This window comes from Halichoeres trimaculatus, unplaced genomic scaffold (genome assembly GCF_033239565.1).
Source record: "Halichoeres trimaculatus isolate MK-OKI-2021-1 unplaced genomic scaffold, fHalTri1.1 fHalTri1_scaffold_12, whole genome shotgun sequence".
NCBI classification, from domain to species: domain Eukaryota; kingdom Metazoa; phylum Chordata; class Actinopteri; order Labriformes; family Labridae; genus Halichoeres; species Halichoeres trimaculatus.
This window is the reverse complement of record NW_027437190.1, coordinates 19069597-19094736: the sequence shown is the minus strand read 5'-3', so window position 1 is coordinate 19094736 and position 25140 is coordinate 19069597. Positions and strand designations below refer to the sequence as shown.

General features: G+C 40.0%; 1 protein-coding gene across 1 annotated transcript in view; it reads left to right on the top strand.

Annotated features, from left to right (window-relative positions):
• dnah5 (dynein, axonemal, heavy chain 5) overlaps window positions 1-24322 on the top strand; it is a 94008-nt gene extending 69686 nt beyond the window's left edge. The window contains exons 75-87 of the mRNA XM_074684117.1: window positions 345-459; window positions 1985-2175; window positions 3892-4013; window positions 7094-7243; window positions 8055-8300; window positions 8483-8702; window positions 11120-11325; window positions 11826-12029; window positions 14804-15019; window positions 15538-15750; window positions 16432-16584; window positions 19489-19720; window positions 21387-24322. Coding sequence (XP_074540218.1) covers window positions 345-459; window positions 1985-2175; window positions 3892-4013; window positions 7094-7243; window positions 8055-8300; window positions 8483-8702; window positions 11120-11325; window positions 11826-12029; window positions 14804-15019; window positions 15538-15750; window positions 16432-16584; window positions 19489-19720; window positions 21387-21538 — 2420 coding nt within the window. The 3' untranslated portion in view covers window positions 21539-24322. The remainder of the gene's footprint in view (window positions 1-344; window positions 460-1984; window positions 2176-3891; window positions 4014-7093; window positions 7244-8054; window positions 8301-8482; window positions 8703-11119; window positions 11326-11825; window positions 12030-14803; window positions 15020-15537; window positions 15751-16431; window positions 16585-19488; window positions 19721-21386) is intronic.
• The last annotated feature ends 818 nt before the right edge of the window (window positions 24323-25140 follow it).

The window sequence follows — 25140 nt, the reverse complement described above, 5'->3', positions numbered from 1 at the left end:
AGCTCTAAGCATAACAAACAGAAACATTTTCTGAGAGACAGTTTGCTGGCACACATATCCCCTTAAAACAGATTCACCTCACATGATCAAAACTCTCAGGTTTGTCAGTATCAGTCTGTCCAACATCTTTCAAAGGTAACTCCAAGTAATTTTACAACTTTTTGAGTAAATCCCCAAATGTCCATTTGTCCTTCATAAGCCAGTATTTGACAGGGAGAATAATTTTATGACTTAAGGCCATAAAGTTAACAGAAATTTATCTGGATTTATTTACAAAAATCCTTGGTCCTTCTGGAACATTTTTCCTTTTCTGTCTTAATTTTTGTTTTTGTGTTTTCATTCAGTGGCCACCAGAGGCAGCATCCTGTACTTTCTGATCACAGAAATGAGTATGGTGAACGTCATGTATCAGACCTCTTTGAGGCAGTTCCTCAGACTCTTTGACCTTTCTATGGCAAGGTGAGATATGATTGTAGATCTTTAGTATATGTGTCTTTTCATTGCAACTCAACAACATACTCCTGCAATGTGCTGCCCTCCTGTGTTCCTTTTTGTCTATTGGTGATTGGAAGCATCACTTAGAGGAACTCACTCAGGGACCAAATCTGATTGCCTGTCAGCTTTTCTGAAACACCAATTCCTGAACAGGACAACAAAATAACCTTAAATAGCTCATGCTGAATAATTGAAAATGTTATTGCCACACTGTTGCGATTCAGAGAAAACAGTAGCTTGTGATCTGGTCTTCATTTTTCTGCTTTTCTCCATGTTTCCCTTGAGTCCCCTCAGCAGCAGAAGCCATATGCTGTTAGAAAAATGAAAATTAACTGAAGAGTACATATGAACAGCATGCTGGTGAATATGAAAGGGGCACATTATTGACAAGATGCTGATACATTAAATCTGATCACTTAGCTAATAACGTTGTGGTAAAAAGATTACTCGCCATAAAGTAATTTGTTTTTTTTGATAATAAAAAAACTAATCAGTGAACAATGAGTATTCAGTTTCTGAAGAATATCTGTTCCTGTGAAACTGTATCTGTGTTTTTCTGAACCATAACAGAAACCGTTAGTGTTTACTCAAGAAGAGCCTTTGTGGTTTTAAGCCCTGGAGGTAATGGCGTAAACAAAGATATTTTTAGCACCCCTTAAGGCTAAACACAAAGTCTACTCAATAAACTGGGATCAATTTAAGCACAGTTACACAGACAGTGTGTAACATCATCTTGAAGGTAGAATTATGTTAACAAAAACTGAATATTTTAAGCCTCACAAAGAAAGTTTTTCTTGCAGGGCAATTGGATTAAATGACTTACTGACTACACCTTCTGAATTTAAATCCCTGATTAAGTGTTAAATTGAGGCATCAATAGTCTATTGCCTCCAAAGAAAGTCTTTCAATGTTGTTCTGAACTCGCTGAGAATTCATTCAATTTATTTTTCTTGCCTTCACTACACATGCAGCAGAAAACGAGCCTATTTTTATTATTCATGTTAATACTGTTAGGTACTGAGTCATAGTTGATATGTGGGTTGAATATCGATGCTTGAAACTGTTTTTTCTTTGCTGTTAACGCATTGGGCAAGGTGTATAGAGTGCCTGGGGCGAAGATCAAATGCAGTCACAGTCAATTTATCCCAAGCCTTCTTATTGACTGAGCAGCTCAAACACTATTCCATCGAACCATACAACTAATGATGTCAATATTTACAATATCCTTAATGGCAAGAAGAAACACTCTCATAATTCAGTGATTTAAAGCAATGCTGATTTCCCAACCCACACAATCAATGCCCTGCACATGTCAATAAGCCAAAAACAGAGTTCTCTCTGTGCTGTGGATTAACCGCCGTGTTATGATTTATAGTTATACGTGAATCACAGGGGGCAAGACTGAATTCAAACTGTTTGACTGCAGAGCAGTTTTAATGTATTTCATATCATGTGAAACTACTGAATGTTCAAAACTCTGATTCAACAGATCTTCCAAAAGCCCAATCACCAGCAAACGAATCGCCAACATCATTGAGTTTATGACCTTTGAGGTGTATAAGTATGCAGCACGGGGCTTCTACGAGGAGCACAAGTTCCTCTTCACTTTACTCCTGACTCTGAAGATCGAAATGCAAAGCAACAGGGTGAAACACGAGGAGTTCCTCACGCTCATCAAAGGTGAGAGGAGAAAGTGGATAATGTGCAGTTCTTCTTTGTAAATGTGAAGTGGTGGAAAGTTGAAGACTTTATTAAAACTCAAAGCTGGCTTCCATTGTTTGTCATAAGTAAGATTAAACTAGCCACTTCATCTTCAGAGGAAACACATGTGGCGCACCAAACACACCAAAACGTCATGCATCTTATACAAGACCCTACCAGAGCCATGAAGTTTTGGTGTTATTAATTCAGAGCCAAATATGGTACACTTGCATCCGGCCAAAGACCTTGGCTAAAATATAACATTTGGCTGTCACTGCTGGAGTTCTTTGTATTTATTTGTTTAAATTACTAAAAAATTACCTATGTACAATAAAGTTTTATTTCTTATTCAAAAGACAGAATCTGCATTGATCCTGTGTATCTATGGTTTGACAGTCAGCCAACTATCACCCTGAGATAAACTTTTCCTTAAAGATGATAGATGCTTTTCAACCTTTATTTAACCAGGAAAGGACTAGCTGAGATTAAAATTCTCTATTCCAGAGTGTCCTGGCCAAGACAGCGGCAGCACAGTTAAAAATCACAACAGACACAAATACATGTTAGATACAACCCAACACATATACGTAACAAATACCTCCAGGATTCAAAACAATATACATCAAGACATCTTCAGACAGATGCATCTGACTCCAAATCATTCAGGATCTGTTTAAAAGCATCCAGAGAAAACAGTTTGCAAAGTTTTAAGTCTTTCTGTGTCTTGTAAAGTTCAGTCCTGATCCTCGGAAAAGTCAGTAAAATAAGATGATGTGATCAAATATGTTTCCTTCATTATCAGAGCATCAAAATAGAAGAGTGAACCCTCTTTTTTACTCCAGTTGTTTTAGCAGATGGAAAATTTCTTTAGCAGCAGTGTGTTGATGATAGTCATCTATTTACATTCACATACATTCAAAAGCATCAAAGTGTAAATGGAATTCTGCCATGTAAGGTAGCACTGAGAAATAGAAACCAACTCAATCAGTGTGTTTTTCAATACAAAGGTATTAACAAAAGAGAAAAGCTGTTTTTTTTCCTTTCTTCCATTTCTTAAACCAGTATGTGTCTCATCTTTTGAGATTAATATGTTGTGACAGTTAAAGAATTATTTGATCAAAGCACTCAAAAGCAGTTCACACACTGATAAACACTGGTTTCACAACCATGTTTTTATGATCATTGAAAAAACAAAGCTAGTGTATTTGTACAGCTATGGCTCTCTAACTCCAATCCATTAAATAAGTTTCAAGGTGCCATACATTCTTTCTGCTTTCATCTTTTAGTTTTGAAAAACATTTTTTTTTAAACAAATTTAGACAAAGTTTTACTTTTTTTTTTTTTTTTTTTTTAACAAATTGTTGCTTCAGTAGTTCACTGTACAATCAGCTTAGAGTGTTCTTTACTGCAAGGAAAACGCAATCCATGGCTAAGCAGGGCCAGAACAGAAAGTCTGCTGCATGCATGCATGCAGCTTCACCATCTGTCACCTCCAACCTGCTGAACATGAACTCACAAAAGGACTGTAGTGTTTGAATCAGAAGCTTGTGTTGATGATTTTTAAAGGGTTTAATTTGTATTTATCTCTGTACGTTATATACTCAGCTGTTAATTTTTTTTCTTTCTGGATTTTTTTTTTTTTTGCCCTGTGTGTGTTTGTGTGTGTGTGTGTGCATATATGTTTGCCTCTGCCAGGAGGTGCATCTCTGGACCTAAAGGCCTGCCCCCAGAAACCAGCTAAGTGGATCCTTGACATGACCTGGCTCAACCTTGTGGAGCTCAGCAAGCTGTGGCAGTTTGCTGATATACTGGAACAGGTCCAACACGCTCAAACACACACTCACACACACACACACAAAAACACACTAACACACAACTAGACATATTTAACATAGGTCTGCTCTGACAGGTGTATCAAACATTTCTTTTGCCAAGAGGGTTTTTGACAAGCGGGACTTTCACCTGCTAAGTCTGATAATAACAGTCTCCACCCCACACCCACATCCTGCAGTCACTGGGTGCTTATCAAGTATTTTTCACAGCTCTTCCTTGCTCTTGTGAGCATGTCAATATCAGTCTCATCATGTCTCGCTTCATGTCCCTTCTTAAACACACACACACACACACTCACACACAAACTCAAGCACTCAGCTCATCAAGCTGGAAGTGACTGACAGATGGGTGGCTTCCATGAGGGGGGAACTCAGCGCTCTGTGAAATGAGCTTAGTTTGGAGGAACTTCCTATCAATTACTTTAGGCTGAGTGTGTGCTTCTTTGCATTCACAGTGGTTTGTGTGTGCATCCTTGTAGTCCTTTGCATAATACACAGTAATTTAGAATGGATAATTAACATGAAAAGATGGATTAACAGCTCTTTGTTTAATGAAATCAGCCTTTCAGAAGAACAAGGGGAAGACAAGATTATCATGTTATTACCGTGCCACAGAATCAAGAAGAAAATCTTTCTTCAGACCACAAACCAAACTGTGCCACACACACACACACACAAACACACACACACACACACACACACACACACACACACACACACACACACACACACACACACACACACACACACACACACACACAGGGCAGACGCAATATATTTCATACACAAAACTCACACAGCCTTTTCCAACATCCATTGGAGCTTTGTAGTCTAGAAGTTCCTAAAAGTCTTTGAATTGCCTCAGCCATTTGCATGAACATCAGCATGAAACTTTCCTCTCTCTACTTGTGCTCTTTAGAAAAGCACTGAACCTCTTAAATTGTTAAGTGCAGCTGCTCAGTGGCTAATTGAAAAATATTAGAAGCTCTCAGTTTAGAATATGTCCACCTTTGTGAATGTAAAGTAGTTTTACAGCTTTCAGAATAAACACTTATCACAGAACAGACACTTGACTGTGTATAACCCTCACAGCCATTTAACCCCACTTGTTTGAAAATGTCAGATGGGGGTATGAAATTAGCCAAAGCATCAGTTCTCTGTAGAGATCAGCTTTCTTAACCATTTTGGAAACAGGAAAGCTATTCCACTTTATCGTGGATATCTACCAAATGAACAAATCTAGACCTCAATACTTGGATGACACAAAGGTTTCTATGTCCACCAAGTCTATCCACAGCTGATCCTCACATTTTAGGATTATTACCATAAACAAATCTTTCTTTTGCCCAGTGGCTAAAAACAATCAGTTAATACTGCCAGGATGCATCTTGCAAATGTCACCGAGACTAAATCTGAGTGCTGCCAGCTGCATGAAGTCAGACAGTTACCAGGTCATTACAGTGCAGGCATTGTAAACACAACCTCTGTTTGCCTGCCTCAACCTGATTCCTCACAGTAACACGGGTTCCTTCGTGCATATAAACACAGTGATTAACTAGCTGTGATGTAACCATGGGGTTTCTTATGTTGTACGATTAAGCATTCATGTCACCTCTTTGAGAGCTCATGCTGTTTACTTGGAATCAATACAAACTGCTGTGTGGACATTTTTTCTTTACAATGCAGTAAAGTGTGGATTACTGATCCTTTCATCTTGCATGGTGTGTTACATGATTTGCATCAGTCTATGATGTAAAATGACCAGGGGGGCATAGTTAATATTTATCGTTTGGTAAAATGTCGACAGTGTGTGATTAAGAGTATAGTAGAAGAGAAAACAAATGTAGTAGCTAGAAAAGCACTCAGAGAGTGCAGACCTCCACCAAGCATACTGTGATTGTCATGCAGCACTTTAGTCCTACTTTAATGTTATACTCCCTTTCACAGACTGTCTGCTACAATTTGGTGTTAGTTGCAGGTTTGTACGTTAATTTGTTACCTGACAGTGTTGAAAATTATGATGACCCAGTGTATATTTCATATACCAGATCTTAGTTTCCAGAATATTGCCAGGATCTGGATCTTACTTTTACATCTGTCAGAAATTATCCTGGCCTTGTCTTGTATTGTTTTGCAAAGTAAGCCGACCATTTATGGTGGAGTTATATACACGTATGATGAAAATGACTCTTTCCCACAATAATAAAGATTCTTTTGAAAAAAAGTCCTGGATCCATACGGTGATCCAGATTGGGATGGGTGCCGAATAAGGCACTTTTATAGGTACCGACCGAATTCTGTCAAAAGTACCGGGTACCGATTCACGTAAAACCAAAAGGTACCATGTTTAGGTACCTAAATGCATCCTTGTGACAGTAAGGGAGTGAAAGAGTAGACAATTTTCCATGCTGAACAAGAACACAGCACTGCAAGGTTATATATTGAAGAATGAATATCTTTAATTAAAAAAAATTTTTTACTATTGATATTTTTTTTTTTTTTTTTACCACATAAACACAAAAAAGTCCCGAAAATGGGTGCTGTTGAGTACCGGTACCGATTGCCAGGAACCGGGCATTGGTACCATATTGTTTCAAATGTGAAAAGTACCCATCCCTAGATCCAGATTACCTCCAAAATGTAATCACCTCCTCCTTATTCCATTTTGAACATTTCCTGAAAATTTCATCAAGATCTGTTTGTTAGTTTTTGAGTTATGTTGTTCACAGACAAACAAACAAATAAACTCTCCTAAAAACATTACCTCTTTGGCAGAGGTAATAATTTTCACTCAACCAGGCTTTATGGGCAATTGTAAGGTGCAGAAACCATACACTTATCATTGTTCTTTAGCACATAACACAAATATTTCAATAGATCCTTTTCTACCTTTGAGTTTTTCTCCTTTTTTTGTTTTTACTCTAGTGATTTATTTGTGTTGGCTTGCAAAAATATATTATTTCTACACATTTTTCTTCTGGCGTGTTTGAGTGTAACAGCACTGAAAGGTTGTCTCGTTATTCTTTGTGCGTTTCTGAATAAGATCTGTGTACACATTTTTCCAGATAAGCCGAAATGAGAAGCAGTGGAAGTCCTGGTTCGATAAGGAAGCCCCAGAGGAGGAAGTGATCCCAAACTCTTACGATCAGGCTCTGGACTGTTTCAGACGACTGCTCCTCATACGCTGCTGGTGTCCTGACAGGACCATTGCACAGGTTGAAAAGACACGTTTATCCTCCTTTGAGTTTCAAAATCCAGGTCTAGTTCCTGGGTCAGTTTTATCCCGGTACCTCACAAACACTGATACAGATTAACAGTAAAGCTGTTGAAAGTCAAACCACAGTTTCTAGATTGTATTGTATTATAAGTGTATGAATCAGTGTGTCTCATAAAAGCAAAACCTCAGTGAAAGGAATGAATTATCATAAAAAAGACTAAGCTGAGTTGCCTAAATCAGCATATTCTTAATTAATTTAAGGGTTCAGGGCCGGAAAAAGCTTCCGGGATACTTAAGAAATGCACTTGTATTAATGAGACTGTGTCAAGGAAAACATGAGCATCTAAAATGTCTTTATATTTAGTAATATCTCCCTTAGCCGAGTCTCTCCTTGAAGAGGAAAGTGTATTACATTTAATTAAATATGTCTTGCACTCTGAAGCTTTCTGAGGCTGAATATCGTTGTCATATGGCGGACATCCACTTCTGAATGATGGGTAGTGTTTTTGTCCACTGCAGACAAGCCTAAAGTGGATTTATTTTTCTGCACTCAGAAACAGTCCAGCACTTTGCCTTGTTTGACCTCAGGCAGCAGTGTTTACTGTTTACCAGGAAAACAAGTGAAAAAAAAGCTTTAAACTATTTGCTCAGATCCCAGTGCCCAGAAAGTAAATTTATTCCAGTGTTTGGTTTTAACCGAGCCTGCACTTCTGAGCAAGTGCTACTGATAATGTTTTTTAGCCTTTAACTTTATGAAGCAGTAAACAAACACATCTACTCTGCCTCATTACTTTCTTTATCTCCTCTAGGCCCGCAAATATATTACGGATGCAATGGGCGAGAAATACACTGAAGGGGTTATTCTTGACCTGGAGAGGACGTGGGAGGAATCAGACCCACGAACACCCCTTATCTGCTTCCTCTCAATGGGCTCCGATCCAACAGACTCCATCATAGCGCTGGGAAAGAGGCTTAAGATTGAGACTCGCTATGTCTCCATGGGACAAGGACAAGAGGTTCACGCCCGCAAGCTCCTGCAGCAGACCATGGCTAACGTGAGTCACAGTTGCTGCTATTTTTGCATCGTATGACGCAGCAGACGGCCAGTTGAATCATCAATAGATCAAACATGGCTCGAGAAGACAAGGGTTTAAGAAATGTTTGCTGGAAATGTCAGGAATCTTAAATATGTTACTGTGATTGTATGAACTGTACTACCTGGATTACTTCTCCTCAGGGTGGCTGGGCCTTACTCCAGAACTGCCATTTGGGTCTGGACTTCATGGACGAGCTAATGGACACAGTGACAGAAACAGACTTTGTCCATGACAGCTTCCGTCTTTGGATGACCACAGAGGTCCACAGACACTTCCCCATCACTCTTCTGCAGATGTCTATTAAGTTCACCAACGAACCACCACAGGGTTTAAAGGCGGGGCTGAAGAGGACGTATGGAGGTGGGAAATACTATAGATGGAATATGATCATCAAAGTGCACGTTTATCTCTTTTCTCTGTCTTGTAACCGAGCAGAATGAGAGCAGTGAGGCTTGTCTAGGTTAAACACTGACACTTGTTGTCTTTAATCAATGCTGTTTTCTGTCTGAATACATTAACAGACCCACAAATGGTTAAGTCGACACATTATTGTAAGGTTAATTACTTCAGGGGGAAAGATGTTTGTCTTTATAAATGAAACAGAAAAAATAAATAGATTATGAGAATGCAGGGTAGGTCTTCATATTACCCATGATGTGCACATCAGTAAACAGCTAATTTGTGCGAGCACATGCTCGCAACCACTCGCAGTCATACAGACCTTCAACGAGTCACAAAATCAATAACTAATGAGATGTGTGAAAACATGAGGAAAAACTGCTCACTGCCTTATTCAGTGTTTCACACCGTAGTACTAAAGCCTGTAAGGTTCATGGAATTTTAAATCGTTCAAAGCGTGTACTTTGTGATTTTATTCAAGCCTGAAGAGGCTGGAAGAAAATAATACTGAATATGCATAAAGCAGCTGTCTTTGCCTGTCTCATATGGAAAAAAGGTGTTCAAGGTTCCTGGAAGGGAAGGGGATTGAGAGCCTGGATATACACTCATCTTAGGCTTTTTAAGCAGAGAAGAACACTTGTTGCTTTTGTTGTCAGAGAATTCAGATGATAAAATTCAGTTTAGTTGCATTTTTTGTGAAGTGTTTTTGTATCACCTCATTATCCACTTAAATCAGGAAAAGTTTTTTGCTTTTTCAAACAGTCCTGATCAATGCAGATCCACGTATCTCTTAGATAAATACTTTTGTTTTCTATCATTAGTCGTGTAAATCAAATCGTGGTCTTTCACTGGACAGCTGGTGTTCCAACAAGAGGTTCATTTAAGTTCATCCTGGTTTAGCATTTTGTGGTGTTTCCACTGACTCATCCCAGGAAAGATCCCCAAATAACATAATAATAATATTAACTTCTAGGACCTTTTTGGGATTTTTGCCAAACTAAACTGATCCCAGAAGGTGAAGCTACAACACTGCAGTCCGTTGATTGGTCAAAACTTACTAGTGTATTTGTAGAGCTATGGCTCTCTAACTCCAATCCATTAAATAAGTTTCAAGGTGCCATACATTCTTTCTTGAAAACTATTTTTTGAACAAATTTAGATAAGGTTTAACTTTTTTTGAATAAATTGTTGCTTCAGTTTTTCTGTACAAACAGTTTAGAGTCCTTAACTGCAAAGATAATGCAATCCATGGCTAAGCAGGGCCACAACAGAACATACTGTGCGCCAGCGGTTGCTGTATTTCTCCCCATGGCACACAGCCTTCTCTGAAACAGCTTGGTTGCACCCACACAAAAAGCAACATGCCAGTCACAATGGAGACAAATTGCTCGGTGTCTCTCATCGTTGCTCTTTGTAAAGTGTATTGTGTTTTTCTTCTTCGTTGAATTCATTAGTGGGGTACACTGTGCCATGCTGCTGTAACGACACGCTTTTACGTAACTGATGCTACTCTTAGTATCTGGCTTACATGCTGCATGTGTGTAGCATAAAAAATAGTGGTATGTATTTTTTAGAAGTTAAAACAGTCATATACATTTTATATACAGAAAAGTGGCAGATGAGGGCTCTTTTGATGGTATGTTTCTTAGTTTTGTCCATGAAAATAAAATAATGAACTTTAATTTTTCATTAAAGTGATACTCCGGGATGGAACAAGTTGAGTCATATCACAAGGTTTAGGGCAGAAATTACCCCTACAGCAGTGTTTTTGCGCAGCATCGTGTCTCTTCGTCCTGGCAGACTACCTGTGTTTGTTTATATCTGGCACGCCGCACACGCGGACTGATACACTATGCGGCGAGTGCCTCGTAGCCAGCTGTGGCTCTGCAGCGGAGGAAGTGCCGTTTTACGACACGATGAGAACTAGAGCCTTATTTAGCAGTGTTTTTGTGTGAAAGTAACGTACTGAAAATTCTCTAAATAAAGCGTGAATGCAGACCGATATCAGATTTTTTCGGTGGGAGTCCGTTTATTTGTGTTTTTGGTCAAGTAAAATTGGCCCAGTCTGAGTGCAGAGGAAACCGGTAGAGGAGCAGGGAGCGGGTGTTTGGTGCGAGCGCTCTGGGCTTCTGCTGCACAATAACACTGCTGTAGGGGTAATTTCTGCCCTAAACCTTGTGATAGGACCCAACTTGTTCCATCCCGGAGTATCACTTTAAGTCTTCCTAATCTGCTAAAGTAGAATCATCAAAGGAGACCTTTGAGACAACCCCAGATATTGCTCTCAATTTGTCATTTTTTCCCTGTGCCATGATACTCACTGGCGTCTCCTGTGGCGGACAGCAGCTCATGTCGTCATGTTTTTAACCCCTCTCCAGGTATAAATCAGGATCTTCTGGATGTGAGTAACATGGCGCAGTGGAAGCCCATGCTGTACGGAGTGGCATTTCTTCACAGCACGGTACAGGAGAGGAGGAAGTATGGGCCTCTTGGCTGGAACATCCCGTACGAGTTCAACCAGGCAGACTTCAACGCCACCGTACAGTTTGTACAGAACCACCTCGATGACATGGATATTAAAAAGGTAGGAGAGGCAAATCCTTTCGGATGGTTTGCACACTAAAGTGGAGTCATCCGAAGCTGAAGAAAAACATCTCTAACAGCAACAAACAATGGGAGGAAACAGCTCTGAGTGCAGAGGGGTGATGTTTGAAAGGTTGTTTGATGCTTTTACTGTGAGGATGAGTGAGCATCAGGTTGTAACTGCTGTCTTTGGATCACACAGTAAAATACAGATATCATTTGAAAGATTGAAAGAGTTTCGTAAATGTACAAAGAAAAACCTGATACTTTTCTGAAAGTTGACGATGTGACCTTGCTCTCTTTCGATTAATGAGAAATGCTTTGTTTCCAAAAATTAAACATCAAATTCAACCTGGGCAGACATGCTCAACAAAGATTAATATACCATGGTTATGCATGACGCAAGACTGCAGTCTGTCGTATCACACTGTTACTAACTTTTAGTTATCAACTGTTGCTTCTGATGAGTATTAATCAGAACAGTATGTCATATCTTATCAGGGGGTGTCATGGAACACGGTGCGTTACATGATCGGAGAGATTCAGTATGGCGGACGTGTAACCGACGACTTCGACAAGCGGCTCTTGAACACCTTTGCCAAAGTGTGGTTCAGTGAAGACATGTTTGGACCTGCATTTAACTTCTACAAAGGTTACAGCATCCCTAAATGCTCCAATGTGGAACAGTATCTGACCTACATCCAGGTGAGCCCCAAAACATCTCGTTGTAGTGATCTTGCTGCCTTTTATACTTTTATACGTTAAACAGCAGATTCCAGTGTATTTGTATGACTGAAAATGCCTCTTTCACATCCTGTTTGGAAAATGTTTCTTTTTGTTTTTCTCTCCATGTCGTTTGAATTTTACACCTGTTGTGTTTTATTGCCTAGTTTTTGTAGTGACATCCAGAAAAAAGGCATTGTTGAAGATACAATGTTTCTTCAGGATGTAGAGGTGCAGCTACATCCAGTTACAGGCTGCCATGTGTGACTTTAGAAAAAAAGCAAGCCTGCTCAATTTATTACAGATTATGTATGATTCATAAGTGTGCCAGTGTGCTTAACTGCTTGTTTGTGTGTGTGCGTGTGTGTGTGTGTGTTTGTGTGTCTGGGGGGCAGTTCCTGAGCGAGTTTCATTAAACCTAGTTTCATTATGATGGATGCTAGAGGCTGCCAGGCTCAGCAAGCTTATTTCTCTGCACCACCTCTCAAATAGAGAATGACAAACACACACACGTGCGCACAAACACACGCATATATGTGTGGATGCATCAAGTCACAATATCCGGAAACTCTCTGTGCGCATTAATACACACAAATGTTGGTGCTGCTTCTAAATTTACAAAGGGCACTAGATAATGCAGCCTGTCCTCATGTGAGTGTGTTAAAATGAAATACAGACAGATGGGAGCAAAGCCAAAATTCCCCAAATGACCAAAGCAATTCACAAATCCCTTTTCTTGTCTGAACACCATGTGACTCCTGTTCATCACCACCCATTTTTCTTTGTGTTATCCTGGCTCTCTCCTGATGTCTGACTCTATCTGAATGCTCACTCTGATGGATGTTTGAGGGATCAACTCGGCAATGACGACATAAATCACCACGGGATTCATTACCCAGTGCGAACTCTGAGATGCTCTCGATCAGCAAAGCAACAAAAACACGAGCGGTCTTATTTAAACAAAGCAGTCAGTGTTTGATAAAACATGCAGAAGTGCAAGTAAAAAACGCTCTGGTCCATAGTTTCATGGTTTTAATTAAAATACATATTAGTAGAGTCAGTTCAGCAATTACACAAAGTTTGTTGGAAATGTCTAATCTTAGAAGGAAGCTGATTAGTGTCATTACTGTAACAGATGGTCTGTCTGTCTGGTGTCACAGAGGAAAAAAACACATGTGCGATGTCTTTGAACCAATTAAAGTATAACACCATTTAAAGTCAGACACTGAGGAAAAGTTTCAGTAAAGTTAGAAACTGTTTGGTACATACTGTCGATATTTTCAATTTTGTATGTTCATGATTGTTTAAAATCTTTTTATTTCGGTTTTCAGTCTTTGCAGACCAGGAGTGTATTTAAAACACAGGACACAGATCTGTATTATATATATATATATATATATATATATATATATATATATATATATATATATATTTATATATATATATATATATATATATATATATATATATATATATATAGACCGTTGTCTCCCAGTGACCATAACACTGGATGCTGTTTTTCATACGAGTCAGCAAAGTAATTCTTGTTGTTTTTCTAATGCATCATATATATTTTCACACTGGGACTGAGAAAAATACTCATTGCAAAAGCATGGTAACACTTCAAAGAGAAAACTGAACCACTGCCAAAAGTTGATTCCTATAATGTTTATTCTTCAGAGCAGAGATAAGCAGTGTTGACCATTTAAACGAATCCAATTCCATGATTTTCATTGAGTGGCATATTAGAACTGGTTAAATTGGGGGTGTTATTTATACTCAAAGAATTCAACTGTTGGGGCAGATTGAAAGGAGAAGATTTTTACACATTTTCTGTTGAAATTGTGTCATTGGCGAACATTTAATTACTGAAATGTATCTCATATGATGAATGTCTTTCAAATAGATTGAATGTACTTAGTACAGATTCAAGATTTTCTATAGATTTTTCAGACCATTTCATCTTTTGAAGGCACCATGTTGATGATTTCTTGTCCCAAAAGTCTGCTGCAAATTATCTTAAACTTCTCTAGAAAGCAGAGACTGAGTGAGATGACAGAAACAAAGCAGAGAGAGTTTAAGACAAAGCTCTCCAATAATCACCTCACCAGCTACTACACACACTCAAATCTACTTAGCTTCTGTGACAGTAAAATGTACAACCCACATTGTCCTTTTGGGGTGCGAGTTGTCTGTCAGCTCCATCCCTAGCAGCAGGACCTTTGGCAGAGCCTCAGCCCCACTGAGACGGAGCAAAGTTGGCTGTTTGTGTGTTAAGCCGAGGAGCGATCGTATCCCCTGCACTAGCATTTCATACTGAAACCGCTCTGTCAGATTCATGTGTGCATCGAAGGGGGAGGGATAGTGTTACACCCTCACAGCCATGCTCTGTGCTGCAGGGTGAGAAGAAGCAGCTGGTGACACTGTGTGCATCAGAGGAGACACTTGGCTGTTTACTCTTTGCTCTGACCTACAGTGGCTCAGCAGAGATGAACACTACAGCATGGATAAATGGATGTTCGATGCTTGAGTGAGGAAGTAGCACATAAAGAATCCATATGGCGTCGTCAAAGACCTGTGACACGGACTGGGCTTAGTTAGAGGTTCAAAGCTGCTCTGCTGGGGGCACACAAGGGATCTCATATAGCAGTCACTTTGAGAGAAAAGAGAATTTGCTTTGCTTTTTTCTTTCTAAAAAATATTCAACAAACAGAATTCATTTCTACTGTATAACTGCCCCTCTTTTTCTTTGACAGGGCCTGCCTGCATACGACACTCCGGAGGTGTTTGGTCTCCACCCGAATGCAGACATTACCTACCAGAGTAAGCTGGCCAAGGATGTTCTGGACCTCATCCTCAGTATCCAGCCCAAAGACAGTTCATCAGGGGGAGGAGAAACCCGAGAAGCAGTGGTGTCCCGGCTGGCTGATGACATGCTGGAGAAACTACCTCCTGACTATGTGCCTTTTGAAGTAAGCTTGTGTGCGATGTGCGTCAGAAGTTGGCCCCTTAATAACCCAAAGTGTGTGTTCAAGCGCACCACGTTACTGTATGTGTCAGAGTCGAAGATGTGGGAGTGTGTTGGGTGAGGTGATGAAAGGTTGTGTGTGTTTAACAGAGAAAAAAAAGGTCTAAAAATAAAAGACAGGGTGTGAATGGAGCTGGATCCTGGTGTTATTTCGGGGTTTACACATTGTCGTCACTGGAGAGGAAGTGAGAGGAGGATGTGGCTTTTTGAGATGAGGTGAAAAACCAGTGATGGTCCAATTTAAATTCACAAAAGAATGATGTGAACAAATTTGGGTTTTAAAAAAGATTGCATAAATCACATAAAGTGGTTAAAATGTGGATTAAAAGTGATTTCAGGTAAGATTCTTGGTGCTCAACATGTTTTTCAGCAGTTTCACAGGTTTAAAGTGCTTATGCATCACTTATTTGTATTCTTTGGAGATTTGTTGAAACTTAATTTGTACTCATTAAACTGAACCAGGTGAGAGATCGCCTCCAGAAGATGGGTCCCTTCCAGCCCATGAACATCTTTCTGCGTCAGGAGATCGATCGGATGCAGAGGGTCATAGTTTTGGTCCGAAACACCTTGACTGACCTCAAGCTGGCGATCGATGGAACAATCATCATGAGTGAAAACCTGAGAGACGCTCTGGACTGCATGTATGACGCTCGCATACCTGCACGCTGGAAGAAGGTTGGTTCAAAGGAGACAATTACTTCAGTTTAAATGGAACTCACACTGTCATGTGTTTTTAATTCATGAACAGGAATAAAGTTTTTGCTCAAAATTGTATGGTTTTCTGTTGCGTTATGCAGTGTTAGCTTTTACATCAGAATATTTTGTAACTTGCTGCTTCACAAACAGCAGAATCAGGCTTTTAAATCTTCTTAAATGTGTAAATGCATTTGGGAGGTTATTGCTTTTAATTATAACACAGGAGGATCACAGGTAAGCATCTTTTATCAGCTTTTGATTACCTCTTGTCCTCATCTTCTCCTCTACGTTTTTCATGATGACACCAGGGAGATTTTGTTAACAGGAAACACATCACTGTTCAGCCTTTAGTTTCTTCTCAATCTCACATCAACCTCACTTATTTGTGCTTTTATAAATCCTGAATCACAGGTGTTGGATCTGGTGATATGTGAGGTATCCCAGCCTTTTCCTCACAGCATTACATCACTGGAATGGTTGAGATGGGAGCGATGTCCTGGCTCTGATCCAGTTTTTATCCTGTGTGTACTTGCCTCGCAGCGATTCACAATCTGTTTTTTTCTCCCCCTCTGTTGTCTTCTCTTTTGATTGATCCAGTTGACAGCTTTGTGTTGGGTTGTGATATTTTCTTAATGTTGTTGTTTGTCTTTGTTTTTCCAGGCGTCGTGGGCCTCCAGCACCCTAGGGTTCTGGTTCACAGAGTTGCTCGAGCGGAACCGGCAGTTCCAGGCTTGGATCTTTGAAGGGCGGCCCAACTGCTTCTGGATGACAGGCTTCTTCAACCCGCAGGGCTTCCTAACAGCCATGAGACAGGTACTCACAGTATCAAGCTACCTGAATACTTACCACCACCAGGGAGGGGAGCAGATGGTGCGCAGAGGGAGAAGCAGGAACACTGCCACTGTTACACACAAACACACGGATAGTGAAAGACAACTTCACACACATTTCTCTCTTTTTACAGTTCCAGTATGTGAAGGGATTAAACACCACACAGAGGTCTGATCTGACAGTTTAACCCTGCTTGATGGAGAAATCAAGCCATACCCTTATTGAGAGTGCTTGTTTGTGTTTTTGTTTGGGTAGAAAAGAAACGACACTGAAGGTTGTCCTTCACTGATCAATGTGAGGGAGCAAGCTCTCACTCATCATTTGTTTCTGCCAGGTATCAGTCAATCACATAGACATCTGGGAAACGTTTGAGGCGCTTCTAAAACACACTGCTCCCTTTCTGTTGATGTCAGAAAATACTGGAACCTACTGAGCGGGAGTTTCTTCATAACAATCCTTCCACTGCAACTCTTAGCACACCTTACTTTATGCCAGCATAAGCACCACTCACTGCTACAATAGTTTTGCTGATAATTGAGACCCCAAACTCTGTTTGATATTTGAATGTGTCATAAGTCCTGCCGTTAAGTAAACAACATCAGCTGGATCATGGAAACCAGTAAGCATGGGAACAGACAGAGCAGAGGAATGAACCTGAAAGTTACAAATGTGCAAGCATTGGCGCTCGAGTTACTGGCCTGTACCAGCAGTGCTATTTTTTTTCGTTTCCAAGCTGAAGAAGATGTGAATGATTGTGGAGAAGCTTATTCTGCAGGAAAGATGACTTGTAATATTTAGGTGTAAACAGACCTGCTGCCTATATACTTTGTGGTATTTTTGAGAAAGAAAGAAAAATGCAAATGAGTGAAGAGATTGTTTTAAAGATACATGCCATTTTCTTAAGATCCAAAATAACAGCGGTATGCAGATTTTTCTGTTCCTCCTTAAACAAATATCTAATTAACTCAAAAGGGTTGTGAGGAGTTTCTGAGTGATCTTGCTAAAGTCTCTCTGCTAGATACATGCCTGATCGTAATCCACTCTTTGAAATGAGATTATCAGCAGCATCAGTATTACTAGTTACAGGTTATTTCGAATTGCTACCTCTCATCTTCCCAATCATTACTGTAATTCATTTAGTTTTGATGGTGGACACTTGAGCCTAACTGTCAGACAGAAAAAGGACAAAGGGGCAGAAGAAAGCTAAATAGGAGAGTGACAGTGCAGGAGCTAAAGGCTAAGACACAAGCTAAAGGCTAACACAGCGGCTATGACGTTAATGATAATGTTCATTCCAACCCACAGTCAGCAGTTATTCTGCAGTGGTCTGTTTAAACTTGAGACTCTATCAATGAAATTAAGAATGAGGTTACGTTACGTTACGTTTTTGCTTAGTAGATGACTTGCAGGACATAACCAGGATTCACTAACATCACACATTACGGACATGTTTTAAAGCATCGCCCCCTGCAGTCACATATTCCAATGGTCACAGATTTTGGTGCAACACCGGGCTGCCAGCTGTGCTAAATATAAATGGATACTAAGCTTCTTACAAACTGACAGTGTTTGCTTGTTGTCACGCTAGCCTACAGATATGTCCAAGCGCTCAGCTACTACAACATTTGCTTGATGTCACATTTTAAACCGTATCACTACGTAACTGTACCAATAAATACCTTACCTCAGTGTGTTGTATCAGGTAAAAAATTGTCTTGAGCAAAGAAAATTTGTTTCCATCTGATCTCCATTTGATTCCAAAACAAACACACACCTTGCTCACAGTTATTAAAACAGTGTAAGTGAGGCAGTTCATTTTAAACAGATCCTCCTCTTAGCATCTTTAATAACATGTTCACTGTTACAGATGTCTGTATGAGCACTTCAGTTGGTTCATACCTTCACTTTTTCCACTGCCAGTCTGCCATTCCTCTTTCTGCCACTGCTGCGCTTTAATCCTGGCTCTAGCAATGCCTGTTTCACACCGTAAAGTGGGCCATTATTTTGGTAGCAGCAGATAAAGTAAATCTATTAGTGCCTCTAAAAGGGTTGTTTGTACTTTATTTACTCTTAGCCAGCAGACATTTTCATAATTATCAGCGGCAGTGGTTGATTGAATCTCTTTAATAGAGTTTATCAGAGATCCAGAGCTGATGTCTGCTTATCATTTTCAGTCATTATGAAAATAAGCCGAGGCAGAGACCCAAGGGCTCATATATATTTACAAAGCCAGATAATCCCTTCACGTTCACTGTAAGAAGTTAGAGGAAAAGGAAATAATTCTGGAGTGTACTTCCTTATGGTAACATCTCATCCTCTGTGTCTCTAAGCTCATAAGCAGCACAGGAAAACCCCACAGTGTATATGGAGGGATGTTTATATCTTTCTGAGCAGGGATTTTCTGGACTTCTGTTAAATCTCTATTTGTTTTTTTATACCTGAGGTTGTACAATACTCTCTGTTTACATTGAGGGAATTGTTTGTGTGTGGCTTATTTGTCTTAGACCTGCTTTCTCTTACTCTGTTCTGCTCAGTGTCAACCATAAGGTCTTATTTTCTTTTTCTCCATGAGGTGAGATAGAGTGAGGATGATAAACTCACTCAGTATTCACTTATTGTGCTCTTTCTCTCACTCTTTGCCACTTCTGAGGTGTGTCAGATTTATTTTCTGTCTTTGCACAGCATCTCTCAAAACACTCCTGTAGCAGAGTGCACTCCTGCCCTGCACACTGCCTTCTTCTTCTCCCTCTATTACAGCTCTGTTATCAGTATTGATTTTTTTTTAAGGAGAAACCTTGCAAAATGTCTGCTGTGTGACTTCTGTGGACCGCTGGGTGAAACTGCCCACTTCACTGCCATCACCTGTTGAATTTTCTGCTTCTGAAGGAGATCACTCGGGCCAACAAGGGGTGGGCTTTGGACCGCATGGTGCTCTGCAACGACGTGACCCGCTGGATGAAGGATGACATCACTCAGCCCCCTGCAGAAGGAGTGTATGTTTATGGCCTGCACCTGGAAGGGGCCGGGTGGGACCGCAGAAACTGCAAACTCATTGACTCCAAGCCCAAAGTCCTCTTTGAGATGATGCCTGTGATCAGGATGTACGCTGAGAATAATGGTGAGATCTATGAGTCTACGAGCTTCACGTTCAAACATCAAGACCTGATGAATTTTAATGATGTGACAAATCTCATTTGTCAGTTCAGAGGATTAGTCCTCTCTGCTCCTATCAGGATCAATCTCATAAGTCTTCACCAGCCTCCCCTTATCCCTCTTCTGTCCTCCTTAACATTTGCATCTCACACAGTCACTCACAATGGTGGGATGGAGCATTTAAATGTCAAGCAGACGCCGTGTTATTTGTTTTGAAGGGAGTAGATTACAGCAGTAAGACCAGACTACATTCAGACAGGAAGCAGAGAGATGAACCCCAGTGGATGCCTGCAAGCGAGGCAGCCTGGAAAGTGAATTAATGATCCAGTGATACGTGTAATGCGGTTTGTTTACATCAGGCACCCTGCCAGCTTTCCCACCAAGGAGGCTGCTGCCTGCTGGGATTAGGAGTGTGTTTCATATATGTTTGAAGAAACGTCTAGAAAACTCCTCCCCCTGGTACTGACGCCCTTCAAACGGCCTAGTTACCACCCTGCATGTTTCATCCCTGTGTGACTCATCAGGAGGTTTTTGCATATTGCTGGTTCTTAAAACAAAGTATCAGTGGAAAATATCAAACACAAGCCACCAACTCACTGAGCTGCCTGCAGTGAGGTGGTGCTGAGGAAGTACTCAGAGAAAAACACTTGGTTAGCAATCGATCAACGTTGAGCAGAATTTGCTGCTTTCTCATCAGAATCTTCCCTTTGATTACAATTATTTAAGGTTTTTATTACATTTTTATTCAAGTTTGCATTCGTTTTAAATTGTGAGTCAATAATATAAAGCATAATTCAAAAGCATTCACTTTAGGTTATCCTGAGACTAACAACTTCAGGGGAAAACGTTTCAATACTGAACAAACTTCTAGTTCAGGGGTGGCCAACCAATCAGAAACCAAGAGCCACAAAAATGACTGTGGTACCACAAAGAGCCACATGACACCCGTGGTCTTACAAACGCACCTCCCCTTGCACAAAAACAAAATGACATAAAATGAAAATCAATATATTTTGTGTTTTCAAACAAGATTTGTTTTGTTTGTAAGTGTGTTTAAATTTGTCCTTGGGGACAAATTTCTGTTTTTACGGCAGAACAGACAAAGTTCTATCTATTTAGCACATGTGGAGGAGAATAACTGAAACTTATGTTAAAGTCTCATCACCCAAATATTGATCAATACTGATCCCAACGTTGGCATCAATATATCAATTTTTTATTTTGGATTGATTGGCACACCATTACTCATAACAATACATGTGTATTTTTATGAATGGATTGAAGAGCCACACACCGGAAGACAAAGAGCCACGTGCGGCTCTCGAGCCACAGGTTGGCCAACCCTGTTCTAGTTTGACCAAAATCAAATCTATGAGTCTGAAGTCAAGGCTTGTCTACATATTCTTTTAGAGGCTAAATTTATAAAGCTTGATATTTATGATTTCTATACACCCAACAGCGTGTGCACATCTACAACATTTTCCTCTTTTAATATATTAATTCCAGTAATGATAAAATATTCATTTTGTGGAGTATGCTGCTGGGTTTGCAGGTGTTCCTGATGAATACCACTCAGCTGTGGTCCTGGTCTCAGTGTATCGGCTCACACTTATTGCTTCTGTGCCTAACAGGTTCAAAGGATCCACGCCTTTACTCCTGCCCCATCTACAAGAAGCCAGTGAGAACGGACATGAATTACATCGCAGCTGTAGACCTGAAGACTGCACTCCCCCCAGAATACTGGATCCTGCGGGGTGTGGCTCTCCTCTGTGATGTCAAGTGATGGCTACACGTGGGGAAATACTAACACACACCTCTCACAGGGTAGACATTACTACAGTTTTTTTTAGTCGCTTTGGTTCATTTGTCAGATCAGAATCAAAATTCTCAAAACGACTTTTTCAACCTTCAAATCATTGTGTCCTTTGAGCACATCAAAAAAGCAGTTTCTAATTTCTTTGAACATGCTGCAAATGCTTTGGGAAATCCATGCAAATGATTATGTACAATTCTATCAGCTGCTTATGTTATGTTGATCAAAATAGATTATCATGGGTCTCTGTTGAATAGTCTTACCCCCCACTACATTAAGTCATGAGTTCATTGCACAAGTCTTTACATGCAAAAAGGTTGAACAAGTTATAATATGTCAAGTATCTTTCCACACAATTCCATTAGTCTTAATATGTAAATTGCTCCTTGGTCAATCCTGACTTTCTCTAACAAATTGAAATAAGTGAAGCATCAGATCAACCGATGATCCACCAGTTTTCTGAAATAGCTGCAAAAGTGCATCACATGATCTGTCAACTGGCAAGTATGTATGTGTATCTTCCTCTGTACCAACAGTGGCAACAAATTTCCTGTAAAATGACAATGATCTATCACACTCGTGGACCATGTTCTCAATCATAAGCTTACAATGGCCCAGGTTGGTTGAGGGATGCAGCCAAAAGTTGAGAGAACTGTGTCCTCAATCATTCAGACTTCTTGTTGGTCAGAAATTATCTTTGCTGTACTATGGATGAGAATTAGCTCAACATACAGGAACATAAGGAGGTGTAGGAAGACTGCACTGCTCTGTACTTCCCACAGCACTGCATGAACAGTTCTCCCTAAGGAGACTGTCCTATGTTCACTTTTCTACTTTTTCTGTGCTATGCAGCTCCTTCTTCTCTTTTCTTTATCACAACAATGGGGTCAGTCAACAAATTACAGTACAAACAATAAAAGAAAAAATTTGAATTTTGTCCAGTCTCTTGCAATCATCTGAATCATCTCCCATATACACTAAGATATAAGTACAATTTACGATAACTGTCATCAAAACTTTGGGCATAATTTACATCAGGACGTCCTTCCAGAGTAGGCTGTTTTATTGACAACATGACAAAGCAATTTGACTGTCCTATCCATACACACTCACGGACACAAGGACTCATCATTCTGATGCACTGACATGTTCACTGGGACATTTACTTTTGAAGGATCAATAAAGAGTTTTGTGAAAGAGACTGGCTTTTGCGTGTTATCCATGGTGTTTTGCTATTTGTACCAACTGTTTTGGGAAATACACTTACTGTTTTGCAAATGGGGTGGATGATCCAAGAAATGTACCAAGGCGGCTGAGAAAAACTGTAAAGCAGTGTCAGCCACATGAAGTAAGCCCTGAAGCAAACAGAACACACTGCTGCGGCTGCAGCTGCAGCATTTTGTTTGTGGAAGAGAGGCAAGGTCATGGACCAAACCCTTGTAAACATCACAGCTGTTTGTTTGTTGTTCCCAAATGTGATGAGATCACACAGAAGGACAAAAGAGATTAAGAGTCACGCCCACACTGTAATCCCGATTAGAGCTGGATAGTCATTGTCAGATAACTGTAGCAGGTAGAGCAGTAAAATTAAAGCAACTTATGATGAATATTTGTCAGATTTTTTTTTTTTTTTTTTTTTTTTTAGTTTAATGATGGGTCAGCTGGTGTCTGGATTCATCAGATCTTTTCTATGCCTTCTTTGTTTTTTAGGTTGGTCTTCATCTCTCTGTGCATTTGACATCCATAAATATGTTTTCAGGATCACCATGAAGACAGTTTTTATGAAATTTAAAATATAATGTAACCTTAATTGAATTAGATAGGTCAGCAGCAGTAATATGTGGACTCCTATGCAAGCATTTCAATGCCACAGATATGTCAAGCAGACACATAAGTCCTGCATAGTGCATCGAGGTGAATTCACTTCAAGACCAGAGCCCTCAAAGCATGCGCACGCATCTTGACCGCAGAAGCAGCGCTTAGCTCCATTCATTCAGACGAATTAGCGTTTTTTAAACATTTAATTCAAGCTGTTATCAGCATAAAAAATGTACGGTTGTTCTGTGGTAAGTTTTTAGAAATGATACTATACAACAAAGGCAACGTCTGTCAAGTTTGGGCCGTCACGGAGCAACTGGTGTTTTGGAGTTAATAGCGACCATGCTAACTGCTGACTCTCAGCCCGACGGTATCAGTGATTAACGGCCGAGAGTCACCAGTTAACAGGGTCACACTTTACACTGAAACACCAGCGTAGTCTGCGGGTAAATAATTAACTCTGAACGTAGTTTTCTGGGTCTTTTATTTTGAACCGGGTCTCGGACTCAACAGTCTGTGTGCTCTTTTTGGTTTGGGAGGGTTTCTGATTTATTGACACAAGTTTAAGTCCTTGCCTGTCACAGTCTGGCAAGTGTCTATAGATACTGCAGTCAAACGCATCGAGTGACAGTTGTGTGTTTAAATTGCTCTCTAGGTACACGCAGAATTTCTCTGTCCACATAATATCTGTCCACTTGCTGTTCTCTGATGCCCACTCACTGCTATTTCACAAACCTGGGAGCCGTTAACCATCCGTGAAAGTGATAATACTTGGTTTAAAAATGCGCTTTTTGGTGGTTAACGCCCCAACATCAGCACCCAAGTTGCGCGCGCATCCTGCGTTGTTGATAAATAATACCTCTATACTGTGAGCTGGTTAATTCAAAATACACAAGCAGTCATTAAAGACACTCTGAAGACTTGAAATACATAGAAATTTAATGAAGTTTTTACAAAAAATGATGGCATCAAAACATCAAAACACTTTTTTGGTCGAATTTTCTTTTGTTATAAAACCACCGTACCAGACGCACTCTAAAGCTACCCTGTACACAGATCAGACGCAGGTTTCCCAAAGAAAATCTTCACCTTAAATCATCCTTATCCCTTCGTTTTCCAGTATTTAACCTAACTTTACACCAGTATGGCTCAAACATGATCTGCTGTGCTTTGTCTGCATCAAACACCGACGTCTCTTCTCTCAGACATGTACTGATCCAGTTTGGGATAGAAGAAGGTGATAGGAGTGCAAAGATAGTTGTGGGAAACTTGGCTGTATATGAATATCACAATATATTCAGTTGTAATGCTTTTTTCTGCCTTTTGAATACATCCAAGACTTCGTGCTTCAAACAAGGTAGATGTCGATATGTACTCACATGTGTCACTCCTTGTTGTAGTCTGTTTTGATGAAAGGACTTTCCTTCTTCAGCAAAAGTCATGCAGTTGTTCCTTTGTAACATCCATCCTCTGCTTTCATTTTAGAGTCAGATCTTCCACCTGTTAGCTTTAATCTCTGCCAAACTTTTCTCTATTTGTGAAGCCGGTGTTGTTTTCTTTATTGGAGTTGTCGTGTCCTTGCTCTTTTCTGAGGAATGTTCTGTTGTTGATGTTCATGGTGAAAGGAGGAGTTTGTGACAGTCTCCACCACATGTCTCCAAGAGCTGGATCATGATGCAAAATAAACCCTTTCATGTTCTTCTCTCAAAACTTCTGCAGTTATGGATTTTCTGCACCCAACACTCACTCATATT